Raw genomic sequence first — 26127 nt, 5'->3', positions numbered from 1 at the left:
TTATGGTGTAGTGTAGTTTTTTAAAATGTCTAGGTCTCAAGACACAAACTTTAAAAAAAAAAGTCACGGACTTGTATTTAATTCATCATTATCTTCTATTTAGGGCAAATTATATAACATTTCTTAAGGGTTTTTTTTTTTTTTTTTTTTTCTTGAGACAGGGTTTCATCTCTGTCACCCAGGCTGGAGTGCAGTGGCACCATCTCAGCTCACTGCAACCTCCACCTCCCAGTTCAAGCAGTACTCCCACCTCAGCCTCCTGAGTAGCTAGGACTGCAGGCACACACCACCATGCCTGGCTAATTTTTTTTGTTGTTGTTGTTTAGTAGAGATGGGGCTCTATTAAATTTTTGTATTTTTGGTAGAGACGAGGTTTTGTCATGTTGCCCAGGCTGGTCTCTAACTCCTGACCTCAAGTGACCCACCCACCTCAGCCTCCTGAGTAGCTGGGATTGCAGGCACATGCCACCATGCCCAGCTAATTTTTGTATTTTCAGTAGAGATGGGGTTTCACCATGTTGGCCAGGCTGGTCTTGAACTCCTGACCTCAGGTCATCCACCTGTCTTGACTTCCCAAAGTGCTGGGATTACAGGCATGAGTTACCATGACTGGCCTTTTATTTTTTTGAGACAAGGTCTCACTCTGTTGTCTAGGCTGAAGTCTAGTGGCTTGATGTCGGCTCACTGCAGCCTTGACCTCCTGGGCTCAAACGATTTTCCTGTCAGCCTCCCAAGTAGCTGGGACCATAAGTGTGTGCCACCATGCCTGGTGAATTTTTGTATTTTTGGTATAGACAAGGTTTTGTCATGTTGCCCAGGCTGGTCTCTAACTCCTGACCTCAAGTGATCCACCTCAGCCTCCAAAAGTGCTGGGATTACAGGCTTGAGTCACCGTGCCCAGCCAAATTTAAAATTTAAAAGTTGATTACAAGGATGTGGAGAAATTAGAATCCTTATACATTGCTGGTAGGAATATTAGATGGTTCAGCCTCTGTGGTAAGCAGTTTGATGGTTCCTCAAAAAGTTAAACATGGATGGGCACAGTGGCTCACACATGTAATCCCAGCACTTTGGAGGCCAAGGCGGGCAGATCACTTGAGCTCAGCAGTTCACAACCAGCCTGGGCAACATGACAAAACCTTGTCTCTACCAAAAATACAAAAATTCACCAGGCATGGTGGCACACACCTATGGTCCCAGCTACTTGGGAGGCTGAGAGGAAAATCGTTTGAGCCCAGGAGGTCAAGGCTGCAGTGAGCTGACATCAAGCCACTGCACTTCAGCCTGGGCAACAGAGTGAGACCTTGTCTCAGAAAAATAAAAGGCCAGTCATGGTGGCTCATGCCTGTAATCCCAGCACTTTGGGAAGTCAAGACAGGTGGATGACCTGAGGTCAGGAGTTCAAGACCAGCCTGGCCAACATGGTGAAACCCCATCTCTACTAAAAATACAAAAATTAGCTGGTCATGGTGGCAGGCATCTGCAATCCCAGCTATTTGGGAGGTTGAGGCAGAAGAATTGCTAGAACCCGGGAAGTGGAGGTTGCAGTGAGTTGAGATCGCGCCACTGCACTCTAACCTGGGTGATAGAGCAAGACTCCACCTAAAAAAAAAAAAAAAAAAAAGGCCGGGTGCAGTGGCTCACGCCTGTCATCCTAGCACTTTGGGAGGCTGAGGCGGCTGGATCATGAGGTCAGGAGATAGAGACCATCCTGGCAAACACAGAGAAACCCTGACTCTACTAAAAATATACAAAAAACTAGCTGGGTGCCTGTAGTCCCAGCTGCTCGGGAGGCTCAGGCAGGAGAATGGCGTAAACCCGGGAGGCGGAGCTTGCAGTGAGCTGAGATGCGGCCACTGCACTCCAGCCCGGGCAACAGAGCGAGACTCCGTATCAAAAAAAAATTAGCCAGGCGTGGTGGCGGGCACCTATAGTTCCAGCTACTCAGGAGGCTGAGGCAGGAGAATGGCAAGAACCCGGGAGGCAGAGCTTGCAGTGAGCCGAGATCGCGCCACTGCACTCTAGCCTGGGCAACAGAGTGAGACTCTGTCTCAAAAAAAAAAAAAAAAGTAACTTATTTTCTGGCTGGAACCATGTAGGGTGTCATAGAGAAAAAGGAGAGGGCCAGGGTGCGGTGGCTCACACCTGTAATCCCAACACTTTGGGAGGCCGAGGTGGGCAAGTCACCTGAGGTCAGGAGTTCCAGACCAGCCTGACCAATATGACGAAACCTCGTCTCTACTAAAAATACAAAACAAATTAGCCGGGCGTGGTGCCAGGTGCCTGTGATCCCAGCTACTCAGGAGGCTGAGGCAGGAGAATTGCTTGAACGCAGGAGGGGGAGGTTGCATTGAGACGAGATCACGCCATTGCACTCCAGCATGGAAGACAGAGTGAGACCCCGTCTCAAAAAAAAAAAAGGAAAAAAAGAAGGAGGTTCCTGCTATGCCAGAAACCCTTAAAAAGCCAAGGAATTTCCCAGAGTTGAAGATCAAAGGCCTGAGAAAGAAGTTTGCCCAAAAGATGCTTCAAAAGGCAAGGAGGAAACTTATCTATGAAAAAGTGAGCCAGGCGCGGTGGCTCACGCCTGTAATCCCAGCACTTTGGGAGGCTGAGACGGGTGGATCATGAGGTCAGGAGATCGAGACCATCCTGGCTAACACGGTGAAACCCCGTCTCTACTAAAAACACAAAAAAAAATTAGCCGGGCGTAGTGGCGGGCGCCTGTAGTCCCAGCTAGCTACTCGGGAAGCTGAGGCAGGAGAATGGCGTAAACCCCGGAGGCGGAGCTTGCAGTGAGCCGAAATCACGCCACTGCACTCCAGCCTGGGCGACAGAGTGAGACTCCGTCTCAAAAAAAAAAAAAAAAAAAAGAAAAAGTGAAACACTACCACAAGGAATATAGGCAGGTATACAGAACTGAAATTCAAACGGCTAGGACGGCCAGAAAAGCTGGCAACTTCTATGTATCTGCAAAACCCAAATTGACATTTGTCATCAGGATCAGAGATATCAATGGTGTGAGCCCAAAGGTCCAAAAGGTGTTGAAGCTTCTTCGCCTTTGTCAAATCTTCAATGGAACCTTTGTGAAGCTCAACAAGGCTTCAATGAACATGCTGAGGATTATAGAACCATATATGGCATGGGGATACCCAAATCTGAAGTCAGTAAATGAACTAATCTATCAGCGTGGTTATGGCAAAATCAGTAAGAAGCGAATTACTTTTTTTTTTTTTTTTTTTTTTTTGGGACGGAGTCTCGCTCTGTCACCCAGGCTGGAGTGCAGTGGCCAGATCTCAGCTCACTGCAAGCTCCGCCTCCCGGGTTCATGCCATTCTCCTGCCTCAGCCTCCCGAGTAGCTGGGACTACAGGTGCCGCCACCTCGCCCGGCTAGTTTTTTGTATTTTTAGTAGAGACGGGGTTTCACCGTGTTAGCCAGGATGATCTCGATCTCCTGACCTCGTGATCCGCCCGTCTCAGCCTCCCAAAGTGCTGGGATTACAGGCTTGAGCCACTGCGCCCGGCCAGAAGCGAATTACTTTGACAGATGATACTGTGATTGCTTGATCTCTGGGTAAATATGGCATCACCTGCATGGAGGATCTGATTCTTGAGATCTATACTGTTGGAAAATGCTTCAAATAAACAAATAACTTCCTGTGGCCCTCGAGATTATCCTCTCCACATGGTGGAATAAAGAAAAAGACTACCCATTTTGTAGAAAGTGGACGTGCTGGCAACAGGGAGGACCAGATCAACAGACTTCTTAGAAGAATGAACTAAGGTGTCTACCATGATTGTTTTTCTAATCTAAGCACTTAAACAGTACCTGCTCTCGAATTGGAGAGAAAAAAAGAAAGTTAAACATGGAATTACCAAATGATCCAGCAATTCTGCTGCTAGGGATACACCCAAAAGAATTTAAATCAGGTGTCCAGCCTGGGTGGGGTGGCTCATGCCTGTAATCCCAGCATTTTGGGAAGCCTAGGTGGGAGGATTGCATGAGCCCAGGAGTTCATGGGCAACCAGTCTGGGCAACATGGTAAAACCCTGTGACTACAAAAAATACAAAAATGGGCTAGGTGCGGTGGCTCACGCCTGTAATCCTAGCACTTTGGGAGCCGAGGCGGGTAGATCACCTGAGGTCAAGAGTTCAAGACCAACCTGGCCAACAAGGTGAAACCCCATCTCTACTAAAAACTACAAAACTTAGCTGGGTGTGGTGGCTCATGCCTATAATCCCAGCATTTTGGGAGGCCAAAGTGGGTGAATCACCTGAGGTCAGGAGTTTGAGACCAGCCTGACCAACAGGGAGAAACCCTGTCTCTACTGAAAATAGAAAATTAGCTGGGCTTGGTGGTACATGCCGGTAATCCCAGCTACTCGGGAGGCTGAGGCAGGAAAATCGCTTCAACCCAGGAAGTGGAGGTTGTGGCGAGCCAAGATCATGCCATTGCACTCCAGCCTGGGCAACAAGAGCAAAACTCTCTCAAAAAAAAAAAAAAAAAGATTAACTGTGCATGGTGGCTCATGCCCGTAATCCCAGCACTTTGGGAGACTGAGGCGGGTGGATCATGAGGTCAGGAGATCAAGACCATCCTAGCCAACATGGTGAAACCCCCTCTCTACTAAAAATACAAAAATTAGCTAGGCATGGTGGCATGTGCCTGTAGTCCCAGCTACCCATGAGGCTGAGGCAGAAGAATCACTTGAACCCAGGAAGAAGAGGTCGCAGTGAGTCAAGATCATGCCACTGCACTCTAGCCTGGGTGACAGAGCGAGACTCTGTCTCAAAAAAAAAAAAAAAAAAAAAATTAGCCGGGTGTGGTGGCACACGCCTGTAATCCCAGCTACTTGGAATGCTGAGGTGGGAGGAGGTTGAGGCTGCAATGAGCCATGATTGTGCAACTACATTCCAGCCTGGGTAACAGAGCAAGACCCTGTTTCCAAAAAAAAAAAAAAAGGAAAAGAAAACAGTTGTCCAAATTCTTGTACACGAGTGTTCATATCAGCACTTTTTACAATAGCCAAAAAGATGGAAACAACACAAATGTTCATCAGCAAACGCGTGGTAAACAATTGTGATATACCCATATAATCAAATATTATTCGATAAACAATTGTGATATACCCATATAATCAAATATTATTCGACCATAAAAAAGGATGAAACACTGATATATGCTACAATATTTTGAGGATGAACATCAAAATGTTTTGCTAAGTGAAGGAAAGCCAGAAACAGAACACATATTATATGATTACACATGTGTGGAATATTCAGAATAGGTAAACCCACAAAGAACAAGAGCAGATTTGTGGTTGCCAGTGGCTGTTGGCGGGGGGTGGGGGGGCGGGAATGAGAAAATGGGGAAATGGGGAGTAACGTCATGGGTATGGAGTTTTATTTTGGGGTAATAAAGTTTTGAAGGCCCAGCACAGTGGCTCACGCCTGTAATCCCAGCACTTTGGGAGGCTGGGGCAGGTGGATCACCTGAGGTCAGGAGTTCAAGACCAGCCTGGCCAACATGGTGAAACCCTATCTCTATTAAAAATACAAAAATTAGCCAGGTGTGGTAGTGGGCACCTGTAATCCCAGCTACTCGGGAGGCTGAGGCAGAAGAATCACTTGAACCCAGGAGGCGGAGGTTACAGTGAGCCAAGATCGCGCCATTGCACTCCAGCCTGGGCAATAAGAGCGAAACTCTGTCTCAAAAATAAATAAATAAATAAATAAATAAATAAAATAAAGTGGTTAGGCAGGGTATGGTGGCACCCTGGGAGGCTAAGGCAGCAGGATCACTTGAGCCAAGGAGTTTGAGACCAACCTGGGCATCATAGGGAGACCCCATCACTTCAAAAAATAAAAAGTTAGCTGAATGTGGTGGTACATGCCTGTAGTCCCAATTACTCAGGAGGCTGAGACAAGATGACCATTTGAGCCCAAAAGTTCAAGGTTGCAGTGAGCCGTGATCATACCACTGCACTCCAGCCTGGACCGCAACTCAAAAAAAAAGGTGAATTTTATGTTGTATGAATTTCAATTCTTTAAAAATAATTGGGGAGGCCGAGACGGGCGCATCACGAGGTCAGGAGATCAAGACCATCCTGGCTAATCCGGTGAAACCCCGTCTCTACTGAAAAATACAAAAAACTAGCCGGGTGAGGTGGCAGCGCCTGTAGTCCCAGCTACTGGGGAGGCTGAGGCAGGAGACTGGCGTAAACCTGGGAGGCGGAGCTTGCAGTGAGCTGAGATCTGGCCACTGCACTCCAGCCTGGGCGACAGAGCGAGACTCCGTCTCAAAAAGAAAAAAAAAAAGAAAAGAAAAAAAAATAATTGATTACTTGTGTACACTTTTCTGCACGTAAGTAATACTTAAGTTTGGAAAACTTTGCTGTAGTAGAAAGAGCATGAGATTTGCCAAGCATTGTGCTGGCTATTAAACATATCTAATCTCATAATATACATTAAGCACAGCCATTGTGGGGGTAGCAGACAGTATGACCCAAATAAATATTAGTCCCCTTGCACAACTCAAAGCTTTCATACTCTGAAATTGTCCATGTCCCTGAGGCCCCGATTTCTTTCTTTCCGTTTTTTGTTTTTGTTTTTTTTTTTTTTTGAGACAGCGTTTCGCTCTTGTTGCCCAGGCTGGGTTGCAATGACGTGATCTCGGCTCACCGCAGCCTCCGCCTCTCGGGTTCAAGCGATTCTCCTGCCTCAGCCTCCTGAGTAGCTGGGATTACAGGCATGCACCACCACGCCAGGCTAATTTTGTATTTTTAGTAGAGACGGGGTTTCTCCATGTTGATCAGGCTGGTCTCGAACTCCCGACCTCAGGTGATCCACCCGCCTTGGCTTCCCACAGTGCTGGGATTACAGGCATGAGCCACCACGCCTGGCTTCTTTTTTTTTCGTTGTTGTTGAGATGGAGTCTTGCTCTGTTGCCCAGGCTGGAGTGCAGTGGCGTGATCTCGGCTTACTCCAATCTCTGTCTCCCAGGTTCAAGCGATTCTCCTGCTTCAGCCTCCCAAGTAGCTGGGACTACAGGCGTGTGGCACTACAGCCAGTTAATTTTTGTATTTTTAGTAGAGACAGGGTTTCACCATGTTTGTCAGGCTGGTCTCAAACCCCTGACCTTGTAATCCACCCGCCTAGGCCTCCCATAGTGCTGGAATTACAGGCGTGAGCCACTGAGCCCAGCCTCCTTTTTTTTTTTTTTTTTTTGAGACAGTCTTACTCTGTCACCCAGGCTGGAGTCCAGTGGCGAGATCTCAGCTTATCGCAACTCCCATCTCCCGGGTTCAAGCGATTCCAAAGTGCTGGGATTACAGGCGTGAGCCACCGCGTCTGGCCTCTTACACTTCCAATGAACCCCACAGCTTGTAGCACATTGCTTTGTGTGGTAAGTGTCTCTATTCGTGGTCCTAGCAGGAAATGAATAGCACAGTCAAATTAGGATAATTTGGGGAAGAGTTTAATAAAATGATAATTACAAAGAAGTAGGCAGGGTGTAGGGAAATCAGAAAGCATAGTGCAGTGCCTTAGTACCCACAGCTCTGTTGTGATCACCTCCAAGCTCAAAAAGATGAGGACGGAGCAGTCGTGTAAAGAGGACTTTCTCAATAAAAACTATGACTTTCATTGATACCGTCCATTTGGGACAACTTCCTGAAGCAGAAAGCAGGGTGGAGACTGAATTCAAGGGAAAATATAAGATGTCTGGTGCAGCATACAACAGCATTGATTCAGAGGAGGGTGGGAGTACTGAGTCCAGGAGAGGGAGAAGGAATGTAAAGCCTGCGAGAGGCTGCTCAGCAATTTTCTGGTCCCTTAGCCTACAGGATTAGCAGCTTCCTAACAGGCAATTATCTCTCTGGACCTCTTTCTTCTATCTATAAGTTGATGGAATTAGTCTAATGATATCTAAGGTCCCTACTATGTGCACAGCTACTGTGACAAGGTCCTTAGCTGCATGATCTTTAATTCTGACAAAGGTTACTATCACAAATATTTTAACATTTTTACTCTCGTGGTTACAAATCAACAATCTCTGGCACTATTACAACAAACCTTTCAGTATTTACAGAGCAGTTATTTGCCCTTCTTAGCAACTGGCCAATCAACAACTCAACTTTATAGTAAGTTACAGAATTTATTCTGTACACTGTATTCTGTACAATGTATTCCATACATTAATGTATTTTGTGGTAAAATAGTAACTTTTAACTTTGGATGGTTAAACTAGAAGAGCTGAGATTCAACCCACGTAAGCGGCTGCAGAGCCGCTACCCTTAACAGCTCTCTCTCGGGATTCTAACATTCCCTTCTGTGACGGAGAGACCGCAGGCTGGGACACGCATCCCGGGACGGATCCACAGCTGGGTGCAGAAGGCCGCGCCCGGCGGGCCGGAAGCCGGGCGGTGGCGTGCAGGAGCCCCGCCTTCCCGGGCTGGATTTGGGCAGGGGCGGGGCGGGGGCGGTGAAGGGGCGGGGCCTAAGGCAGCGGGAATCCCGACCCCGCCCCTTTCCCCACCCCTCCATTTCTCGCCATGGCCCCTGCACTGCTCCTGGTCCCTGCTGCCCTCGCCTCTTTCATCCTGGCCTTTGGCACCGGAGTGGAGTTCGTGCGCTTTACCTCCCTTCGGCCACTTCTTGGAGGGATCCCGGAGTCTGGTGGTCCGGGTGAGCGGGAGGGATCGAGGATGAACTGGGAGTAGGAAGGTGGAGCCGTAGGAGAAGGATCGAGGGCGGGGCTTGGAAACAAATGACAGGGGAAGTCCAAGAGAGGGAACTCGAATCTTGAAAGCGGCTGAGAAGCTACAGGGGAGGGAGACCTGAGTTCTAAATTAGGAACTCAAGGATTACAGTTTTGGAGAGGCGGGAGAGTGAGGACCGAGGGAGCCGAAAAGGGCGATAACCAGAGTATTCTAAGTAAAATGTTTTGTAGAGAGGACTGTTGAGAGTGTTAAAAAGAAGGAGCATTTGGAGAACCGAAATAAGAGGGGCAATCCAGCGGTGGCCTCTCCAGCCATGCTTGTTGCAACTGCCTAACATGCATTGTTCTATAAATCCTCTCCCCTAGGTTTGCAGGAGGCCTAGGGAAGAGGGCAGAAACTAGGAATGGAAAAGTGAGATGGGCACAGCCTAGAGAGGAAGCATTAAGGCTCTTGAAAGCAGTAGGGACATGGCCTGGGGCTCCAAAAGGAGATGAGGATGGGGGAAACATTTGCCACCTTTTCGATCTTTTGTCTCTTTCTCCGTCAACTTCCTGTAGATGCCCGCCAGGGATGGCTGGCTGCCCTGCAGGACCGCAGCATCCTTGCCCCCCTGGCATGGGATCTGGGACTCCTGCTTCTATTTGTTGGGCAGCACAGCCTCATGGCAGCTGAAAGAGTGAAGGCATGGACATCCCGGTACTTTGGGGTCCTTCAGAGGTCACTGTATGTGGCCTGCACTGCCCTGGCCTTGCAGGTATGAGGCCCTGGCCTTGCAGGTATGAAGTCCCTAAGGGAGACCAAGTGTGGGAGGGGTGCCACTTGGAGGGGCAAAATATGGGTTCAGGAGGAGAACTGAGGAACTAATCTCAGCTTCCATTCCTCCACAGCACATACCCTAGTGTTTATCAAGAAGGGTGTACTTGTCCTTGCCCAAGCACAATACGTGCATTCTCACCTTTGCAACTTTGTTCATGTCCTGCTTGAGATCCCTTCCTTCTCTTCAGTCCTACCCTTTCTTCAAAACCACTTCCCTAGGTCTGAAGAGGCCTTGTCTGTCTTCTCATTGGGTGGTTGGCATAGGCTACTACTTTGTGTAGCTATCAGGTCACCCCATCTGTTCTGTAAATTCTCAGGGTGGAGACAGGCCATCCTTACATCTTTGGGACCTCACCCAGCATGCACCCTCCACATGGTGAATATTTAGTGGTGATGCTTAGGAGAGAGGTTGGGGAGAGTTGCAGGCTAGCCTGTGGTGGGGGCAGCTCTGGGTCCGGGTCTCCCAAGGTCGGGCAGGGTAGGCCACTGGGATATGAAGCCCCTTATCCTTCCACAGCTGGTGATGCGGTACTGGGAGCCCGTACCCCGAGGCCCCGTGTTGTGGGAGGCTCAGGCTGAGCCATGGGCCACCTGGGTGCCCCTCCTGTGCTTTGTGCTCCATGTCATCTCCTGGCTTCTCATCTTCAGCATCCTTCTCGTCTTTGACTATGCTGAGCTCATGGGCCTCAAACAGGTGAGGCTCTGAGATCCCTACCTATGATCTCTGACCCGTTTTAGAACTACTCTTTCCCTTTCAAGGGTTTCCTTCCTCCCATGCTCTTCTGCTGTCTCCTTGCTTCTCCCTCATGACCCTTCCCTCAGAAGGACAGCAACCATGGGCCTCCTGGGCCTGGGGAAGGTACATGGATCGTCAGTCAGGATCAGGGATCCAAGTCTCAGAAGAGGGGTTCCTGGATCTGAGTTCTAGAAGGGTGGTGCCTGGAAGAGGAGGAAAGAAGCGCCTAAGCTGAGAAAAGGGCTTGACTCAATTTCTAAACTCTTCTCCCTCTCTTAGGTATACTACCATGTGCTGGGGCTGGGCGAGCCTCTGGCCCTGAAGTCTCCCCGGGCTCTCAGACTCTTCTCTCACCTGCGCCACCCAGTGTGTGTGGAGCTGCTGACAGTGCTGTGGGTGGTGCCTACCCTGGGCATGGACCGTATCCTCCTTGCTCTCCTCCTTACCCTCTACCTGGGCCTGGCTCATGGGCTTGATCAGCAAGACCTCCGCTACCTCCGGGCCCAACTACAAAGAAAACTCCACCTGCTCTCTCGGCCCCAGGATGGGGAGGCAGAGTGAGGAGCTCACTCTGGGTACAAGCTCTGTTCTTCCTCTCCCCCTGAATTCTAAATCCTTAACGTCCAGGCCATGGCTGCTTCACGCCAGAGGCCCAAATTCATGGACTGAAGGAGTTGCCCCTTCCACTACTTGAGACTTTATTCTCTGGGTCCAGCTCCACACCCTAAATTCTGAGTTTCAGCCACTGAACTCCAAGGTCCACTTCTCACTAGCAAGGAAGAGCGGGGTATGGAACTCATCTGTCCCCTCACTGTTTAGGGCATGACACTTTCGCCCTCAACAGCCTCCTGAGAAGGAAAGGATCTGCCCTGACCATTCCCTTGGCACTGTTACTTGCCTCTGTGCCTCAGGGGTCCCCTTCTCCACCTCTGGCTTCCACTCCAAGAAGCTGGACCAGGGTCTGCAAGTTCAACGGTCATAGCTGTCCCTCCAGGCCCCACACCTTGCCTCACCACTCCCGGCCCTAGTCTCTGCACCTCCTTAGGCCCTGCCTCTGTGCTTACACCCCAACCTAGTCAAGGGTATTCTCCTGCTCTTAACTCGATGACTTGGGACTCCCTGCTCTCCCGAGGAAGATGCTCTGCAGGAAAATAAAAGTCAGCCTGATTTTTCTACAGATGGCATGCAGTCTGTCAGTGTCTCCCAAGCTGCAGGGCTGAGTTTGGAAAGGAAAGCCAGAGGGAGCTGGGAGCGCCGAACTGGAGTCTGGGCAGCCACCACGCCCTCTGGCAACCGCTGGGCTTCGGCCATCCCCCGCAGACCCGCCCCCACTTTGCCAGAGCGGCCGGGTCCCCATTCCCATTCCTTCAAATCCCCTTTTTCCCGGCAGCCGACCTGCAGACCCAAGGGAGACAGGTTGAAGCTAGAAAGAGTCGGGCAGCAGCTCTGGTAGGGGAGCGAGCTTCCAAAACCTCTGGTTTCTGAGCTCCTCTCCTGCCGCCCACTCCACAAGGCCCCCCACAGCCTGGCGGCTGCCCTCGACCCCGCAAAAACAAAGGCCTGCAGAGGCTGGACCTCCAGACCCAGATGAGAAGGCAAAAGCGTAGGGAGGAGCTGCAGGAGATGGGAAGGGCGGGCCCGGCCCCGAGCAGCTGCCGCTTCCTCCCAAAGTCCCACGAGGGGCCTGAGTCACGGGCCACCGCCCTGGTCGGCGAGCTGGGGGAAGGGATCTGGACACCTGGGGTGTCCGGGCGGGAAGCTGGTGAGGGCCCCTAGGGACACAGCGGAGGACCAGGGGTTGGGACGAGAACAGGGCAGTCCCGGAGCGAGTCCCACGCGGGGTAGGAGGGAGCTAGGCCCCGCCCTCTCCTCGGCTCCGCCCTGCGCCCCCATCCCTCTCCTCATTGTCCTTAGACAAAGCGGTCGCCGCCCCCGCCCGGCCCCCTGGTCTCTGTCTCCGTCCCACCTCCTTTGCTGCCTCTTTCCCTCCTCCTCTCCTTCCCTCCTCCCCTCCCTCTAGTCTCCGGATCTCTCTCGGTCCCTCTCTCCTCCTCTTCCTCTCTCCGGACGCCCGGCTCCTCGGCACCCCCTCCCGCGGGGGTCCCGCGGCGTGTGAGTTGACTGAGGGGCTCAGACTTGGGGAGTGGGTGTCTCCTCGCTCCGGTCCTTGCTCCCATCCCTGGCCCGGATCTTGGCTGTCTCCTCTTTGTGCCGAGATTGTCAGTCTGTGCGGCCAGAGCGGGGTGGAGACTGCCGGCTCTGTCACGGCTCCATGAGAGCGGGGACGGGGCACAGGACTTGCAGGCGCCGGGGACAAGAGACATGGAGCCGGCCCCCGGCACTCTGGGGTCGCGTGGCGCAGCCGGTGGGGGAGGCAGGCGGTGGTGACGGGATAGGGTGGGGGTGGACGCCAGGGTTCTGGGAACGCGCTGGCAGCCCTGACGCCCGGGTTCCGAAAGTCCCGGGGGTATTTCCCCCGACCCGCCTCGGGGGCGGAGTGCGGGGCAGAGGGGTGGGGGCTGGGGAGAGGCGTGGCCCGAGCTGTGCTGGAAGGGGAGCCGGGACCTTTGGGGCCCGCGCTGAGACGCGCCGGGTTGCTGCCGCCGCGCCCCTTTCCCCTCTTCCCTGGTTTCCCTTCTCCCCTAGACCTCTTCGCTCTCCGCTCCTCCTTGCCTCCCCAGCACCCCCCCAGGTCCCGTTGCCTCCTGGTCCTTCCAGGGATTCCTGGTCCTTCCTTCCCACACTAGTCTCCCTGGGATATCGCTGAGGCAGTCTGGCCTGCACCCAGATTCCCCTCACCCCAGCCCCATTTCTCTCTTCTCCCTCACACCAACTTTCCTTTTCACCCTTCTCTCTCGGTCTCACATCCTAGAGACTGTCTTTAATACGCATTAACCCTGACTGCCATATCTGGCTCCTGCCCTCATTGCCTCCAATCAGGACTCTTCCTCTCACATCACCCCCACCACCCCCAACTTGGGCTCACAACTTCTCTTCACTTTTTCCATTTCCCCAGTTCTCTGCCTTCCCTCTTTCCCTCTGTCCTCATCCTTAGCCCCTCTGCCCTGCTTTGTGTCCCACCTCTCCCCCTCCACTTCCTCTCCTCCCACCCTCAGTCTCCCCCTGGGCCTCTCTGGAGCCTCTCCTTCCTGTTCTCTGCCCCCAGTGCTCCCTACCCTCACCTCAAGGCGACCATGGCCACCATCCCAGACTGGAAGCTACAGCTGCTAGCCAGGCGCCGGCAGGAGGAGGCGTCCGTTCGAGGCCGGGAGAAAGCAGAACGGGAGCGCCTGTCCCAGATGCCAGCCTGGAAGCGAGGGCTCCTGGAGCGCCGCCGGGCCAAGCTTGGGCTGTCCCCTGGGGAGCCTAGCCCTGTGCCAGGGACTGCAGAGGCTGGACCTCCAGACCCAGATGAGTCTGCGGTCCTTCTGGAGGCTATTGGGCCAGTGCACCAGAACCGATTCATCCGGCAGGAGCGGCAGCAGCAGCAGCAGCAACAAAGGAGTGAAGAGCTGCTAGCAGAGAGAAAGCCTGTGCCTCTGGAGGCCCGGGAGCGGAGACCCAGCCCTGGGGAGATGCGGGATCAGAGCCCCAAGGGAAGAGAGTCAAGAGAAGAGAGACTAAGTCCCAGGGAGACCAGAGAGAGGAGACTGGGGATAGGGGGAGCCCAAGAGTCCAGCCTGAGGCCTCTGGAGGCTCGGGACTGGAGGCAAAGCCCAGGAGAGGTGGGAGACAGGAGCTCCCGACTGTCAGAACCATGGAAATGGAGGCTGAGTCCTGGAGAAACTCCAGAGCGGAGTCTGAGACTAGCAGAGTCTCGAGAGCAAAGCCCCAGGAGAAAAGAGGTGGAAAGTAGACTGAGCCCAGGGGAATCTGCCTACCAGAAGTTGGGCCTGACAGAGGCCCATAAATGGAGACCTGACTCCAGAGAGTCTCAGGAACAGAGTTTGGTACAACTGGAGGCAACAGAGTGGAGGCTGAGGTCAGGAGAAGAAAGACAAGGCTACTCGGAAAAATGTGGGAGGAAAGAAGAGTGGCCAGTTCCAGGGGTGGCCCCGGAAGAGACTACAGAGCTGTCCGAGACCCTGACAAGGGAGGCCCAAGGCGGCAGTTCCACAGGAATGGAGGCAGCAGAGCAGAGGCCTGTGGAAGATGGCGAGAGGGGCATGAAGCCAGCAGAAGGGTGGAAATGGACCCTGAGCTCCGGGAAGGCTCGAGAATGGACACCCAGGGACATAGAGGCTCAAACTCAGAAACCAGAACCTTCAGAGTCAGCAGAGAAGCGTCTGGAATCTCCTGGTGTGGAGGCTGGAGAAGGGGAGGCGGGAGCTCAGGGCAGGCCTCTGAGAGCCCTGCAGAACTGCTGCTCTGTGCCCTCCCCCCTCCCACCAGAGGACGCTGGGACTGGAGGCCTGAGACAGCAGGAAGAGGAAGCAGTGGAACTCCAGCCCCCACCACCAGCCCCTCTATCTCCCCCACCCCCAGCCCCAGCTGCCCCCCAACCTCCTGGGGATCCCCTCATGAGCCGCCTGTTCTATGGGGTGAAGGCAGGGCCAGGGGTGGGGGCCCCCCGCCGCAGTGGACACACCTTCACCGTCAACCCCCGGCGGTCTGTGCCCCCTGCGACCCCAGCCACCCCAACCTCTCCAGCCACAGCTGATGCTGCAGTCCCGGGAGCTGGGAAGAAGCGGTACCCAACTGCCGAGGAGATCTTGGTTCTGGGGGGCTACCTCCGTCTCAGCCGCAGCTGCCTTGCCAAGGGGTCCCCCGAAAGACACCACAAACAGGTAGGGAAGCAGCCAAGCCAGACTTCTTAGAAGCCAACTTGTCAATTCTCTTTGGACTCTGGTCTTTATTTCTTTTTTATACCCCTGTTTTCTTGTCTTCCTCTCTTCTTTCTTGTTAATTCCTGCCACCACCCTTCCTCGCTCTGCACATACACCCTTCCTTCTCAGAGCCCTCCTTTTCCATTTTGAGCCCAAAAGATCCTCCCCCAGCAAAGGCCGTCTCTGGGTGTGTCTCTTTCAGGGTGTGCCCGGCTGCTCATTCTCCCTTCCCTTGGGTTCTAAATTTCCAACCCCCTTTTCTTTCCTTCCTTTCCTGAGTGTGACCCGCCCCAGCCCATCCAGTGGGAGAGCCCAAACTGACAAGCTTGAATCAGTGAGGGCAGAGTCACAAGGGTGAAAGCACTTGCAGTTTTGCTGCGGAGAAGGGCTAGGGAGCCTGGGGTGGCGGAGGGGGTGCGTTTGTGTTCTAGGGAGAAACTGTAGGGAGAAGTGAATGGAGGAAGGTCCAACTGCCCCATGGGAAAGAGGGCAGAGCTGAATAGGGACATCTTAGGATGCAGGGGAGAGGGGAGATGGAACTGGGCCGGCCAAAGAGCAGAGAGAAGGCTTTTGAACCCCGAGTCTGCCCCATGGGAGAGACACAGAGAGGCCATTTGAAGTGGGTGACCTCGGGGTTGCACACCCCCAGCTGGGCCACTGCTTCAGACAGTGCTCCCTTTTCTCTTGGGACAAGAAAAGCTTTCTCCTCTTCCAAAATACCCCTGCCCCTCACTCCCCCGTCCTTCCTCCCTGGGTTTCCCCTCCCTCCCAAGAACTGGCTTAGGGATCGGTTTTCCCCTCTCTTCCTGCCATCCTGGACTCTCCCTCCCCTTAGGGTAGCGAAAGAGAGAAGTGAATTTGGAGACAGTTTTGAGAGCAGACACTGGCCAGGGAGCACAGTGGGAGTTCTGGACAGGGGTCGGGGCTCAGGCCAGCAGAGGGTCAGAGGTTAGACTTGCAACAAAGACCTGCAGGAAAGTGGGGGCAGCTAGGCTGACTCCCCCTGGCCCTGGCCTCATTTCTTCCCTGTGCACACCCACCTGTTTCCAGCTTGAAAATCTCTGGGGAGAGAGAGGTCCCACACTCAGACATCTCAGACTTAGGAAGTCCCTCCAGGCACACACACCTCTCCAGAGCCTGGGAAGCCCAGTCTCATTCTCATCCCATGTGTGAATGTCCTCAGTATCAGTGGGGAACCACAGGGACTAAAGATACGGGTTAAGCCTGGGGTAGAGGGGGGTTCATTTGATTGCCCAATTCATCTTCACATGAAGCGTAAGTTCACACCCCTGAGCCATGGTGCTTGGGAACCTACCCTCAGCCCTCTGACTGCTACCATCCTGTTCCCCTCAGGGCTGGGCAGATGAAAAAAACAGAAGTCCGGAAATGCTACCCGGGTGAGGTGTTCAGAAAAGTCACTTCCTACTGAGAGAGGCTTGTGCCTCTGGGGAAGAATGAGCAGAGGGAAGCATGAAGCTTTGGGGCCCAAAGCCCAGGGAGCATCTCAGGGGAGCCAGGAAGCAAGTGCAGGGCAGGACCCATGCTGGTGACCATACCTAGGCCAGAGAGCAGGGGAGCCGGAAGCAGATCGCCCAAACAGGAAGCCTGGGGTGGGGGCCGGAAGGCTGGTGGGGCTGAGTGGGGAACCCTGGGCCCTGGGCCTGCCAGAGCTGTGCTCAGGATGTGGTGAGAGAATAAGGAAGCAGCCGCTGCTTGGGTGGGGGTGGGGAAGAGGCAGCACAGAGTTCTTCTGACCCAGATGCCTCACCCTCCACCCTCTCCCCACTCTCAGCACCCTGCTCTTCAGGGACTGGGTGCCTTGTCCCAGCTCTGCTGCAACACACTGGCTCAGGAATAGGAGACAGGAGGACCCTGCCACCAACCCCCGCTTCACCTTCCCTAAATAACTCATTTGCACGCTAAGTCCATCAAACTTATCCCTGCCATCAGGAGAGAAATCCCAGCCCTGCCACTGGAGCCCAGGGGATGGCTGTGGCTGGTGCCCTAACCCAGAGGCCTCTTGGGCTGAGAGACCGGCCCCATTGTGACCTTATATAGCTGATGGGAGAGGAGCAAGTGAGTCACCGTCTCTCTCTCCTCCCCACTCCCATGCAGGCTGTGCATTCCTGAGAAGCCCAGTCAGAAGCTGGTTGGGGGGTGAGGAGAGAGGCAGGGTAGGAGGGAGATATAAACATAGACCGAGAGCAAATAAAATAAGTCCTTTTTCAGAGTAGATAATAAACTACAGAGGTTATTATTCCAAAAGAGGATATGAGAAGAAAACAAAAATGGGTTCCCAGAAATGTGGGTAAATCTGTCAGTAACAGAAACTAAGTGGTCGCTTCTGAGAACTTGGGATATAAGCAGTCTGGCTGCTGTAACTAGATTCTACCAGCAGTTCCACAGACATGAACTAGGGGGTCAAATATGTACAGGCTGGACCACCCCCAGATTGTTTCTCCAGCATTGGTCCCCTGATGGCACCTCATCTGAGGTTTGAACAAACTCTAACCTCTTGCATTGTAGCAACTTCCAAGCTCCTTTTTTCTTTTTTCTTTTTTTTTTCTGAGACAGTCTTGCTGTCTCTCAGCCTGAAGTTCAATGGTGAGATTTCGGCCCACTGCAACCTCCACCTTCCGGCTTCAAGTGATTCTCCATCTTCAGCCTCCTGAATATCTGGAACTACAGGCGCACACCACCAAGCCCAGCTAATTTTAGTATTTTTAGTAGAGATGGGGTTTCACCATGTTGGCCAGGCTGGTCTCAAACTCCTGACCTCAAATAATCCACCTGTCTTGGCCTCCCAAAGTGCGGGGATTACAGGTGTGATCACCTGGCCCCAAGCTCCTTTCAACACCAGACACGAGTATAACAAATTAGTAAATTATCTAGGAAGTTAGAAGGTGGTAAGTGATTATGTAAAAAAAAAAATAGAACAGTGGCACTTAGAGGGTCAGGAAGTAGGGGGAGTGAATCTGGAGACTTCAAAATGGGGTGATCAGGAGGGTCAGAGCCATGGGGATATTTCGGGGGAGTGTTCTAGGCAGAGGGAATAGCTAGTACTGTTCTGGTCCTGAGGTGGGAGTGTGTGGAGGGACCAAGGCCAGTGTGGCTGGAGTGGAGGAAGAGGCCAGAGAGGCAAGGGGAGGGTGGCACATTGGGAGCACCCTGTAGGCTTTGGTCAGGCTCTGGGCACCTTGGGAGCAATCGAGTAGACTTTTTTTTTTGAGGTCGAGTCTCACTCTGTTGCCCAAGCTGTAGTGCAGTGGCGTGATCTCGGCTCACTGCAACCTCCGCCTCCCGGGTTCAAGTGATTCTCCTGCCTCGTCCTCCCGAGTAGCTGGGACAACAGGTGTACGCCATCATGCCCAGCTAATTTTTTTGTATTTTTAGTAGAGACGGATTTCACCATGTTGACCAGGATGGTCTCAATCTCTTGACCTTGTGATCCGCCCACCTTGGCCTCCCAAAATGCTGGGATTATAGCCATGAACCACCGCACCCAGCCTCGAGTAGACTTTTTGCTCCAAGTGAGATGGGGAGACAATGCAGGGTTCGGAGCCAACAAGGAGTAACATATACAGTTCCTGAGTTCCACCTTCCCATGGGGACCCAGGTGTCATATCTGATTTTTTTTTCTTTTTTAGAGACAGTGTCACTCTATTGCCCAGGCTTGTCTCCAACTCCTGGGCTCGAGAAATAATCCTGCCTCAGCCTCCCAAAGTGCTGGGATTACAGGCGTGAGCCACCGTGCCTGACTGGTGTCATATCTGATGCAGCTCTTAGCAACCACCTGCCCAGTCACCCTTCTGGCTTCTCCCTTTTCATACCTCAGTCCGTTAGGGGACTCAGGGATGTTTGGCCCCAAGTCTTCCCAAACAGATGCCAGGGAAGGCCTGAGTAGATCATTTGGACCTTTCCAAGTAGTTCACATGGAATCCTCCTGCTGTCTGCCTAATCCCTTTGGCTCCTAGACTTAATCCCACCCTGCCCCTTCCCCCTGAGCTTCTTAAGAGGGCAAAGGGGAAGGGTAGAAAGGCAGTGAGAACAGCTGGGACTCGCCTGCTTTTGGCACAGTGTGATTTTTCTGTGCCCTGTCTGGTCTTTTGTCTCTGTGCCTGTCCCTTTGAGCACACTGTGGACCCCCACCCCAGGTTTGTGTGGACTTTCCTTTCTGCCCTTGTCATCTCCCCCAACCTTTCAAGGTGTCAGCGGCTAATCTTTCCCCTGTGTGTTGTGGGAGTCTCTTGGTTCCTCTGGGCCTTTCTGTTCATCTCCCATCTCTTCCCAGGCCCTAGACCCCCTTTGCTATGGATAGGAGAGGAATGAGGGGAGTGGGAGGGAACAGGTGCCCAGGGTCCTGGGTTTCTCATAGGACAGCAAGGGGTTGTGGGTATGAAAACCATGGTTTTGGTTGAGACTGGCTCCCCAGCCAGTTCTTTCCCCACTGGCCAGTCTGCTGGGCTCCTCTACGAAGTTTACTCTATTGCCTCCAAGGTGCCCAAAGACTGGGTTCTGCTCACAAGACTAATCGCCATGTATTTTAATTTCTTTTTACCCCTCTGCCTCCCACACTCGAAAGAGCAGGGACCTTGGTCTTATGTTATTCACTTCTGCCTCCCAAGCCCCTGCCAACGTACAGGGCAAAGTCTGATGTTTTGAAATGATATGATCGAAGAGGGAAACTCTAGGATTGGAAAGCCAGTGTGTAAAGGAAAACTGGATCCCAGAGTGGATGGGAGAGAGTGAGGGGGGCGCCTAAGTCCAACCCCCACCCCCACCTTTCGCCCGCCTCACCCGCTCCCTTGCAGACTTCCCGCCCCCCGCCCCCGGTTTCTCCCCCTCAACCCCCCCGCGGGCCTCACCCCTGCTGACCTTGCCTCCTGCCCCCTTTTTCTCTCTCCTTAGCTTAAGATCTCCTTCAGCGAGACAGCCCTGGAGACCACGTACCAATACCCCTCCGAGAGTTCGGTACTGGAGGAGCTGGGCCCGGAGCCTGAGGTCCCCAGTGCCCCCAACCCCCCAGCAGCCCAACCCGACGACGAAGAGGATGAGGAAGAGCTGCTGCTGCTGCAGCCAGAACTCCAGGGCGGCCTGCGCACCAAGGCCCTGATTGTGGGTAAGCGGAGGCTCCGCCGGCTCGAGGGCGCCCCCTGCTGTCAGAGCGGGCGCTGCGGTCCAGGAGAGAAGAGGGAGGATTGCATGTAGGCGCTTGGAAGGGGCTTGGTGGTCCTGTGGTCCAACCTACTCCTTCAATAGATGGGCAAACTGAGGTCCCGGGCAGTGAAGTACACACTGAGTCTTCAGGTTTCAAAACGAGAACTCTTCCTGAGTACTGTAATCTGGTCAAAACCACAGGGTGGGTCGACAGGCCTGAGTTGGAATTCCAGCTTGTCTCTTAATTGTGTGATCTCAGGGAAACCATCTGATCTCTGGCTTTAGTTGATTATTTATGAAATGAAGTTAATAATAACTACCTCCTGTGGCTCATGCCTGTAATCCCAGCACTTTGGGAAGCCAAGACGGGTGGATTGCTTGAGCCCAGGAGTTCAAGACCACCCTGCGCAACATGGCAAAATCCTGTCTCTACAAAAAAATACGAAAATTATCCAGGTGTGGGCCAGGCACGGTGGCTCACACCTGTAATCCCAGCACTTTGAAACGCCGAGGCGGGCGGATCATGAAGTCAGGAGACTGAGACCATCCTGGCTAACACAGTGAAACTCCATCTCTACTAAAAATAAAAAAAAATTAGCCAGGTGTGGTGGCGGGCACCTGTAGACCCAGCTACTTGGGAGGCTGAGGCAGGAGAATGGTGTGAACCTGGGAGGCGGAGCTTGCAGTGAGCCGAGATCACCCCACTGCACTCCAGCCTGGACAACAGAGCGAGACTCTGTCTCAAAAAAATAAATAAATAAAAATAAAAGAATTAGCCAGGTGTGGCAGTGCACAGCTGTGGTTCCAGCTACTTGGGAGGCTGAGGTGGGCGGATCGTTTGACCTCAGAAGTTGGAGGCTGCAGTGAGCCGATACTGCACCACCCACTGCACTCCAGCCTGGGCAATAGAGGAAGACCCTGTCTCAAAAGAAACAAACAGGCCAGGCACGGTGGCTCACGCCTGTAATTCCAGCACTTTGGGAGGCTGAGGCAGGTGGATCACTCAAGGTCAGAAGTTCAAGACCGGCCTGGCCAACATAGTGAAAACCCATCTCTACTAAAAATACAAAAATTAGCTAGGCATGGAGGTAAACACCTGCAATCCCTGCTACTCAGGAGTCTGAGGCAGGAGAATCACTTGAAGCTGGGAAGCAGAGGTTGCAGTGAGCCAAGATGATGCCACTGCACTCCAGCCTGGACTACAGAGTGAAATTCCGTCTCAAAAAAAACAGAAACCAAAAACTATCTCCTAGAGTTGTAGAAAAGATTAAGTAATTTATTTTATTTATTTAATTAATTAATTTATTTATTTTGAGACAGCGTCCCCCTCTGTCGCCCAGACTGGAGTGCAGTGGCACAACCTCGGCTCACTGCAACCTCTGCCTCCCAAGTTCAAGCGATTCTTATGCCTCAGCCTCTCAAGTAGCTGGGATTACAGATGTGTACCATCACACCTGGCTAGTTTTTATATTTTTAGTAGAGACAGGGTTTCCCCATGTTGGCCAGGCTGGTCTTGAAGTCCTGACCTCAAGTGATCCTCCCGCCTCAGCCTCCTAAATTGCTCAGATTACAGGGGCTCCAGGCCAAGATTAAGTAGTTTTTGTGAAGCACCAAGAGCCACAGCTGGATATCAAATTACTTAATCTCTCCTGGAGTTATGGTGACATTAAACAATTATGAGGATGCTTGGCACAGAATCTGAGCTAAATAAGTGATGGATGTGGTTACTGATGGTAACGTGCTTTAGGTATGGAAAATATTATAGGACTTCCTGTATGCCAACTGCCCTTCAATTTGTGTGTGGGGGAAGGGTGGGCAGAAGGCAGAGGCTCTCACTCATTCTCTATCATTATTGCCCCTTCTCCCACAGATGAGTCCTGCCGGCGGTGACCATCTTCAACATAGGGATATACCTCCTTCCTTCTTATAACTGAAGATCCTGGATCCTGGAAGATTCAGGGCAGGCAGACCCTGATAATGAGCCTGGCAGGGAAGGGCAACAACCAACATCTTGTAACTTGCTTTCCCCACCCTGTTTCTGGGGGCAGAGCCAATTGCCCAATTTCTACCCTAATCCAAAGTCCCTGGTGTGGGTGGGGTTAAACGTGCTGGTACATCCTGGGTGATCCAAGAGTGAGCGCCAAGTACTGAGAAGGAGCACAGAACTCCCTGGAGGGTGGAGATGGAGCACCCCATGGCAGGGTATAGTCTCCCCACAGCCTTCCTCCCCACCATCCTGTGGGGACTCTTGGGATTTAAGCACTCATCTCTCTGGGAGGCCCAGACCCCACTCCATTTATAGGCACATCTCCTTCATTTCCTAGGTCACTGCCCCTTTGTTTACAGCTCCTGCCTCCTCCTTGACCACAGCCTGGTTTACAAATTTCACCAGCTCCCAGCCCCACCTGCCAAAGTCCCAGGTTTACAAGCCACGCTTACTTGCTGTGTCTGCGTGGAATTCTTTCCTCTGTTCCCCTCCAGTCTTCTCATTGGAGTGACCTGAAGGTGTGGCTTCCTCCACTTTTTCTCAGTATTACTTTGCCTTAGTTTTCCCCAAGAGGGAAGGCTGGAAATCTTAACTCTGTACCCGTTGTAGTTATTTAATTCTGTTTCTCCTAGTGGTTCACGACTGAACTGAATTGAGATGGTGTCGGGTGGCTAAGGAGACCCCTCACCTCTCCTCCCCCATTGTGCCACCTTTATCAATTGCCTGTCTTGTTTTGTTTTGTTTTTTAACTTTCCATAATAAAATGGAGTTCTCTCCAACTCATCTGCTTCTCCTTCTTTAGGAAAAAAACAAAAAAACAAAAACAGGTATGTGAGGGGAGGCTCTGGTGGCTGGGGGAGAGGAAAATGATGGGGGATGAACCAGGAACTCGGCACTGACATGTCAAAAGGGGTCTGGGAAGCTGCGCATGGGTTTCACGCAGGACAAGCAGGTGACATGAGAAAGGGCAGTTGAAGTGTCCACTAGACTGGAAGTGCCATGAAGGCTGACTACATCAGCTGGGTTCACTGCAACATCCTGTACCTGTCAACTAGCAGACACGAAATTATTTCTAGAATGAATGACAAAGAATGAATAGAAGAAAAGAGTTAAAATACTGCAGAGGACACTTCAAGTTGAAGGGTTCTAGGATTTAGAAGCCTGTGCTATGCAGGCAGCTAGGTAGTATATGACACACAATCCATGTGGCTAATCCAGGGATATGTACTTCAAGGGTTGGGGCTATGAATAGTAAATCTGAAATTGCTGCAAAATGAAGTAAGTATGTACCAGAGTCAGTTTCCTGGAAAAGGTTCTCTGATAGACAATGGATTTTATATCACTGGGCGCAGTGTCTTACCCCTGTAATCCCAGCACTTTGGGAGGCTGAGGCTGGTGGATCATGAAGTCAGGAGATCGAGACCATCCTGGCTAACACGGTGAAACCCCCCATCTCTACTAAAAATACAAAAAAAAAAAATACAAAAAGTTAGTGGGGCGTGGTGGCAGGCACCTGTAGTCCCAGTTACTCAGGAAGCTGAGGCGAGAGAATGGTGTGAACCCGGGAGGTGGAGCTTGCAGTGAGCCGAGATCGTGCTACTGCACTCCAGCCTGGGCAACAGAGCGAGACTCCGTCTCAAAAAAAAAGGTTTAAAAAACCTTGATAATGCATGGCTTTGGTGCCCATATAGTTGATAATCGGGATTTTCCCATTTCAAAGAATATCTTATACAAATGTGGAACATCAATATTTTATTCATCAGGTATTTTTGTTTGTTAGTTGTTAGCTCTCCAGGCTAAGAAAGATATCATTGAATAGTTAGAGTCCTCCTACCACTACAAGTTGCTACTCTCAGACTGGTCAGAGGAGGCCCCACGCCTTTACTATAAAACAAAATGTATCAGACAAATTGATCTTAAGCATATGCCAAAGGTTTTCAATTTACTATCAAGAGAACGAGCCAAGTGTCAAAAGACAGCCAGTTCGGAGAAAGTCTGGGTAGGGAAGGAAACAGAATGATTATATTAGTAGCCTGTTAGGTAAAAGTCTTAATAAGTTTCCAGTTGTGACCCAGGAAAACAGAGTTAGGAAGCTCTGAGATGCCAGGAGTGCCCACAGTCCATCTCAGAAACAGAAAACAATGCATTCAAGAAGTCAGGCCGGGTGTGGTGGCTCACGCCTGTAATCCTAACACTTTGGGAGGCCAAGGCGGGTGGATTGCCTGAGTTGAGGAGTTTGAGACCAGCCCGGGCAACACGGTGAAACCCCGTCTCTACTAAAATACAAAAAATTAGCTGGATGTGGTGGCATGCACCTGTAGTCCCAGGTACTCAGGAAGCTGAGGCAGGAGAATCGCTTGAACCTGAGAGGTGGAGGTTGCAGTGGGGCCAAGATCACACCACTGTACTCCAGCCTGGGCGACAGAGTGAGACTCTGAGACTCCCTCTCCAAAAAAAAAAAAAAAAAAAAAAAACACTCAGTGATGTAGATCCACTTGTGACTATTAATAAGAACAATGTTTCATTCCTAACAGTAGTGCCTGGTAACTGCAATTAATCATAAAAGTATGATGCAGGGTCAAACAAATCAGACAGCAGAGCATCAAGTGACAAATTCAGCTTTTTTTTTTTTTTTTGAGGCATAGTCTTGGTCTGTCGCCTAGATTGGACAGCCTGATCTCGGCTCACTGCGACCTCTGGCTCCTGGGCTCAAGAGATTCTCCTGTCTCAGGCCCGGTGCAGTGGCTCACACCTGTAATCCCAGCACTTTGGGAGGCTGAGGCAGGCAGATCATGAGGTCAGGAGTTCGAGACCAGCCTGACCAACATGGTAAAATCCCATCTCTACTAAAAATACAAAAGTAAGCAGGGCATGATGGCACGTGCCTATTGCGCCTGTAATCCCAGCTACTCCAGAGGCTGAGGCAGGAGAATCATTTGAACCCAGGAGGCAGAGGTTGCAGTGAGCCAAGATCGTGCCTCTGCACTCCAGTCTGGGCAATAGAGCGAGACTCCATCTCCAAAAAAATAAAAATAAAAAATAAAATATTCTCTTGTCTCAGCCTCCAGAGTAGCTGGGACTACAGATGCACACCTCCACATCTGGCTAATTTTTTGTAGAGATGGCGGGGTCTCACCATGTTGCCCAGGCTGGTCTCAAACCCCTGGTCTCAAGAGATCCTCCTGCCTCAGCCTCCCAAAGTGCTGGGATTATAGGAAGAGCCACTGCAACTGCCTTGCTTACTTTTAAATAAGCAGCCACCAGTGATTTTCTCAAGATGTTAGCAAAAATGCAGAAAACAGTTTGCCTGTTCCTTAGTTTGGAGATTTTGTCTTTAACAACTTTCCCCAGTTCCCCAGTTTCTTCCTGCCTAGAGGTCTTCCCTTATGCCTGACCTGTCTTCACTCCTGCTGCAGGCAAACCAGTCCTAGCAAAGGTCACTTTTTTGTTTGTTTGAAAGTGCAGTGTTGGGATCTCGGTTCACTGCAAACTCCGCTTCCCAGGTACAAACGATTCTCCTGCCTCAGCCTCCCGAGTACCTGCGACTACAGGCGCAGCCACCACACCCGACTAATTTTTATATTTTTAGTAGAGACAGGGTTTAACCATCTTGGCCAGGTTGGTCTCGAACTCCTGACCTCAGGCGATCTGCCCGCTTTGGCCTCCCAAAGTGCTGGGATTACAGGCGTGAGCCACCGCGCCTGGCCAACACGGCTAATGTGTTTTATGAGCATGGACCCGATCTTCCAATCTGAAATAGAATTTCGGTCGTCCCTTACTTTGTATAGTTTTGGGCTCTATAAAACTTTCTTTTTTTTTTTTTTTGAGACAGAGTCTCGCTCTGTCACACAGGCTGGAGTGCAGTGGCCGGATCTCAGCTCAC

At 51.8% G+C, this 26127-nt stretch overlaps 2 protein-coding genes across 6 annotated transcripts; both read left to right on the top strand.

The window, feature by feature from the left end:
* Positions 1-7705: 7705 nt before the first annotated feature.
* NRM (nurim) lies at positions 7706-11451 on the top strand. 5 transcript variants are annotated; one of them, XM_033219659.1, is made up of 4 exons: positions 7706-8687; positions 9280-9476; positions 10056-10232; positions 10554-11451. In XM_033219659.1, the coding sequence occupies exons 1-4, from the start codon at positions 8555-8557 to the stop codon at positions 10833-10835; spliced, it is 789 nt and encodes a 262-aa protein (XP_033075550.1). In that variant the 5' UTR covers positions 7706-8554; the 3' UTR covers positions 10836-11451. The 5 variants fall into 5 exon arrangements, 4 of the variants coding, with proteins under 4 accessions (XP_033075550.1, XP_033075552.1, XP_033075553.1 ...); XR_004439191.1 differs by having other exon boundaries at positions 8512-8687; positions 9280-9498; XM_033219661.1 differs by lacking the exon at positions 10056-10232 and having other exon boundaries at positions 8512-8687; positions 9280-9498.
* Positions 11452-12247: 796 nt separating this feature from the next.
* Positions 12248-23023, top strand: PPP1R18 (protein phosphatase 1 regulatory subunit 18). Its single transcript, XM_033219597.1, has 4 exons — positions 12248-12386; positions 13441-15061; positions 20009-20219; positions 22128-23023. Exons 2-4 carry the CDS (start codon positions 13469-13471, stop codon positions 22145-22147), a joined length of 1824 nt encoding a protein of 607 aa, XP_033075488.1. The 5' UTR covers positions 12248-12386; positions 13441-13468; the 3' UTR covers positions 22148-23023.
* The last annotated feature ends 3104 nt before the right edge of the window (positions 23024-26127 follow it).

This window comes from Trachypithecus francoisi, unplaced genomic scaffold, assembly GCF_009764315.1.
Source record: "Trachypithecus francoisi isolate TF-2019V2 unplaced genomic scaffold, Tfra_2.0 Lachesis_group10, whole genome shotgun sequence".
In the NCBI taxonomy this organism is placed as follows: Eukaryota; Metazoa; Chordata; class Mammalia; order Primates; family Cercopithecidae; genus Trachypithecus; species Trachypithecus francoisi.
The sequence above is the reverse complement of the archived record's forward strand: the minus strand, read 5'-3'. Positions and strand labels throughout refer to the sequence as shown.

Excerpts from the sequence above, each read along its gene's own strand:
- NRM (XM_033219659.1), top strand. The coding sequence starts at position 8,555 with ATGGCCCCTGCACTGCTCCTGGTCCCTGCTGCCCTCGCCTCTTTCATC. Across the intron at positions 9,477-10,055 it reads GCACTGCCCTGGCCTTGCAG|CTGGTGATGCGGTACTGGGA; the intron begins GTATGAGGCCCT and ends ATCCTTCCACAG. Across the intron at positions 10,233-10,553 it reads AGCTCATGGGCCTCAAACAG|GTATACTACCATGTGCTGGG; the intron begins GTGAGGCTCTGA and ends TCCCTCTCTTAG.
- PPP1R18 (XM_033219597.1), top strand. The coding sequence starts at position 13,469 with ATGGCCACCATCCCAGACTGGAAGCTACAGCTGCTAGCCAGGCGCCGG. Across the intron at positions 15,062-20,008 it reads CCGAAAGACACCACAAACAG|CTTAAGATCTCCTTCAGCGA; the intron begins GTAGGGAAGCAG and ends CTCTCTCCTTAG. Across the intron at positions 20,220-22,127 it reads CACCAAGGCCCTGATTGTGG|ATGAGTCCTGCCGGCGGTGA; the intron begins GTAAGCGGAGGC and ends CTTCTCCCACAG.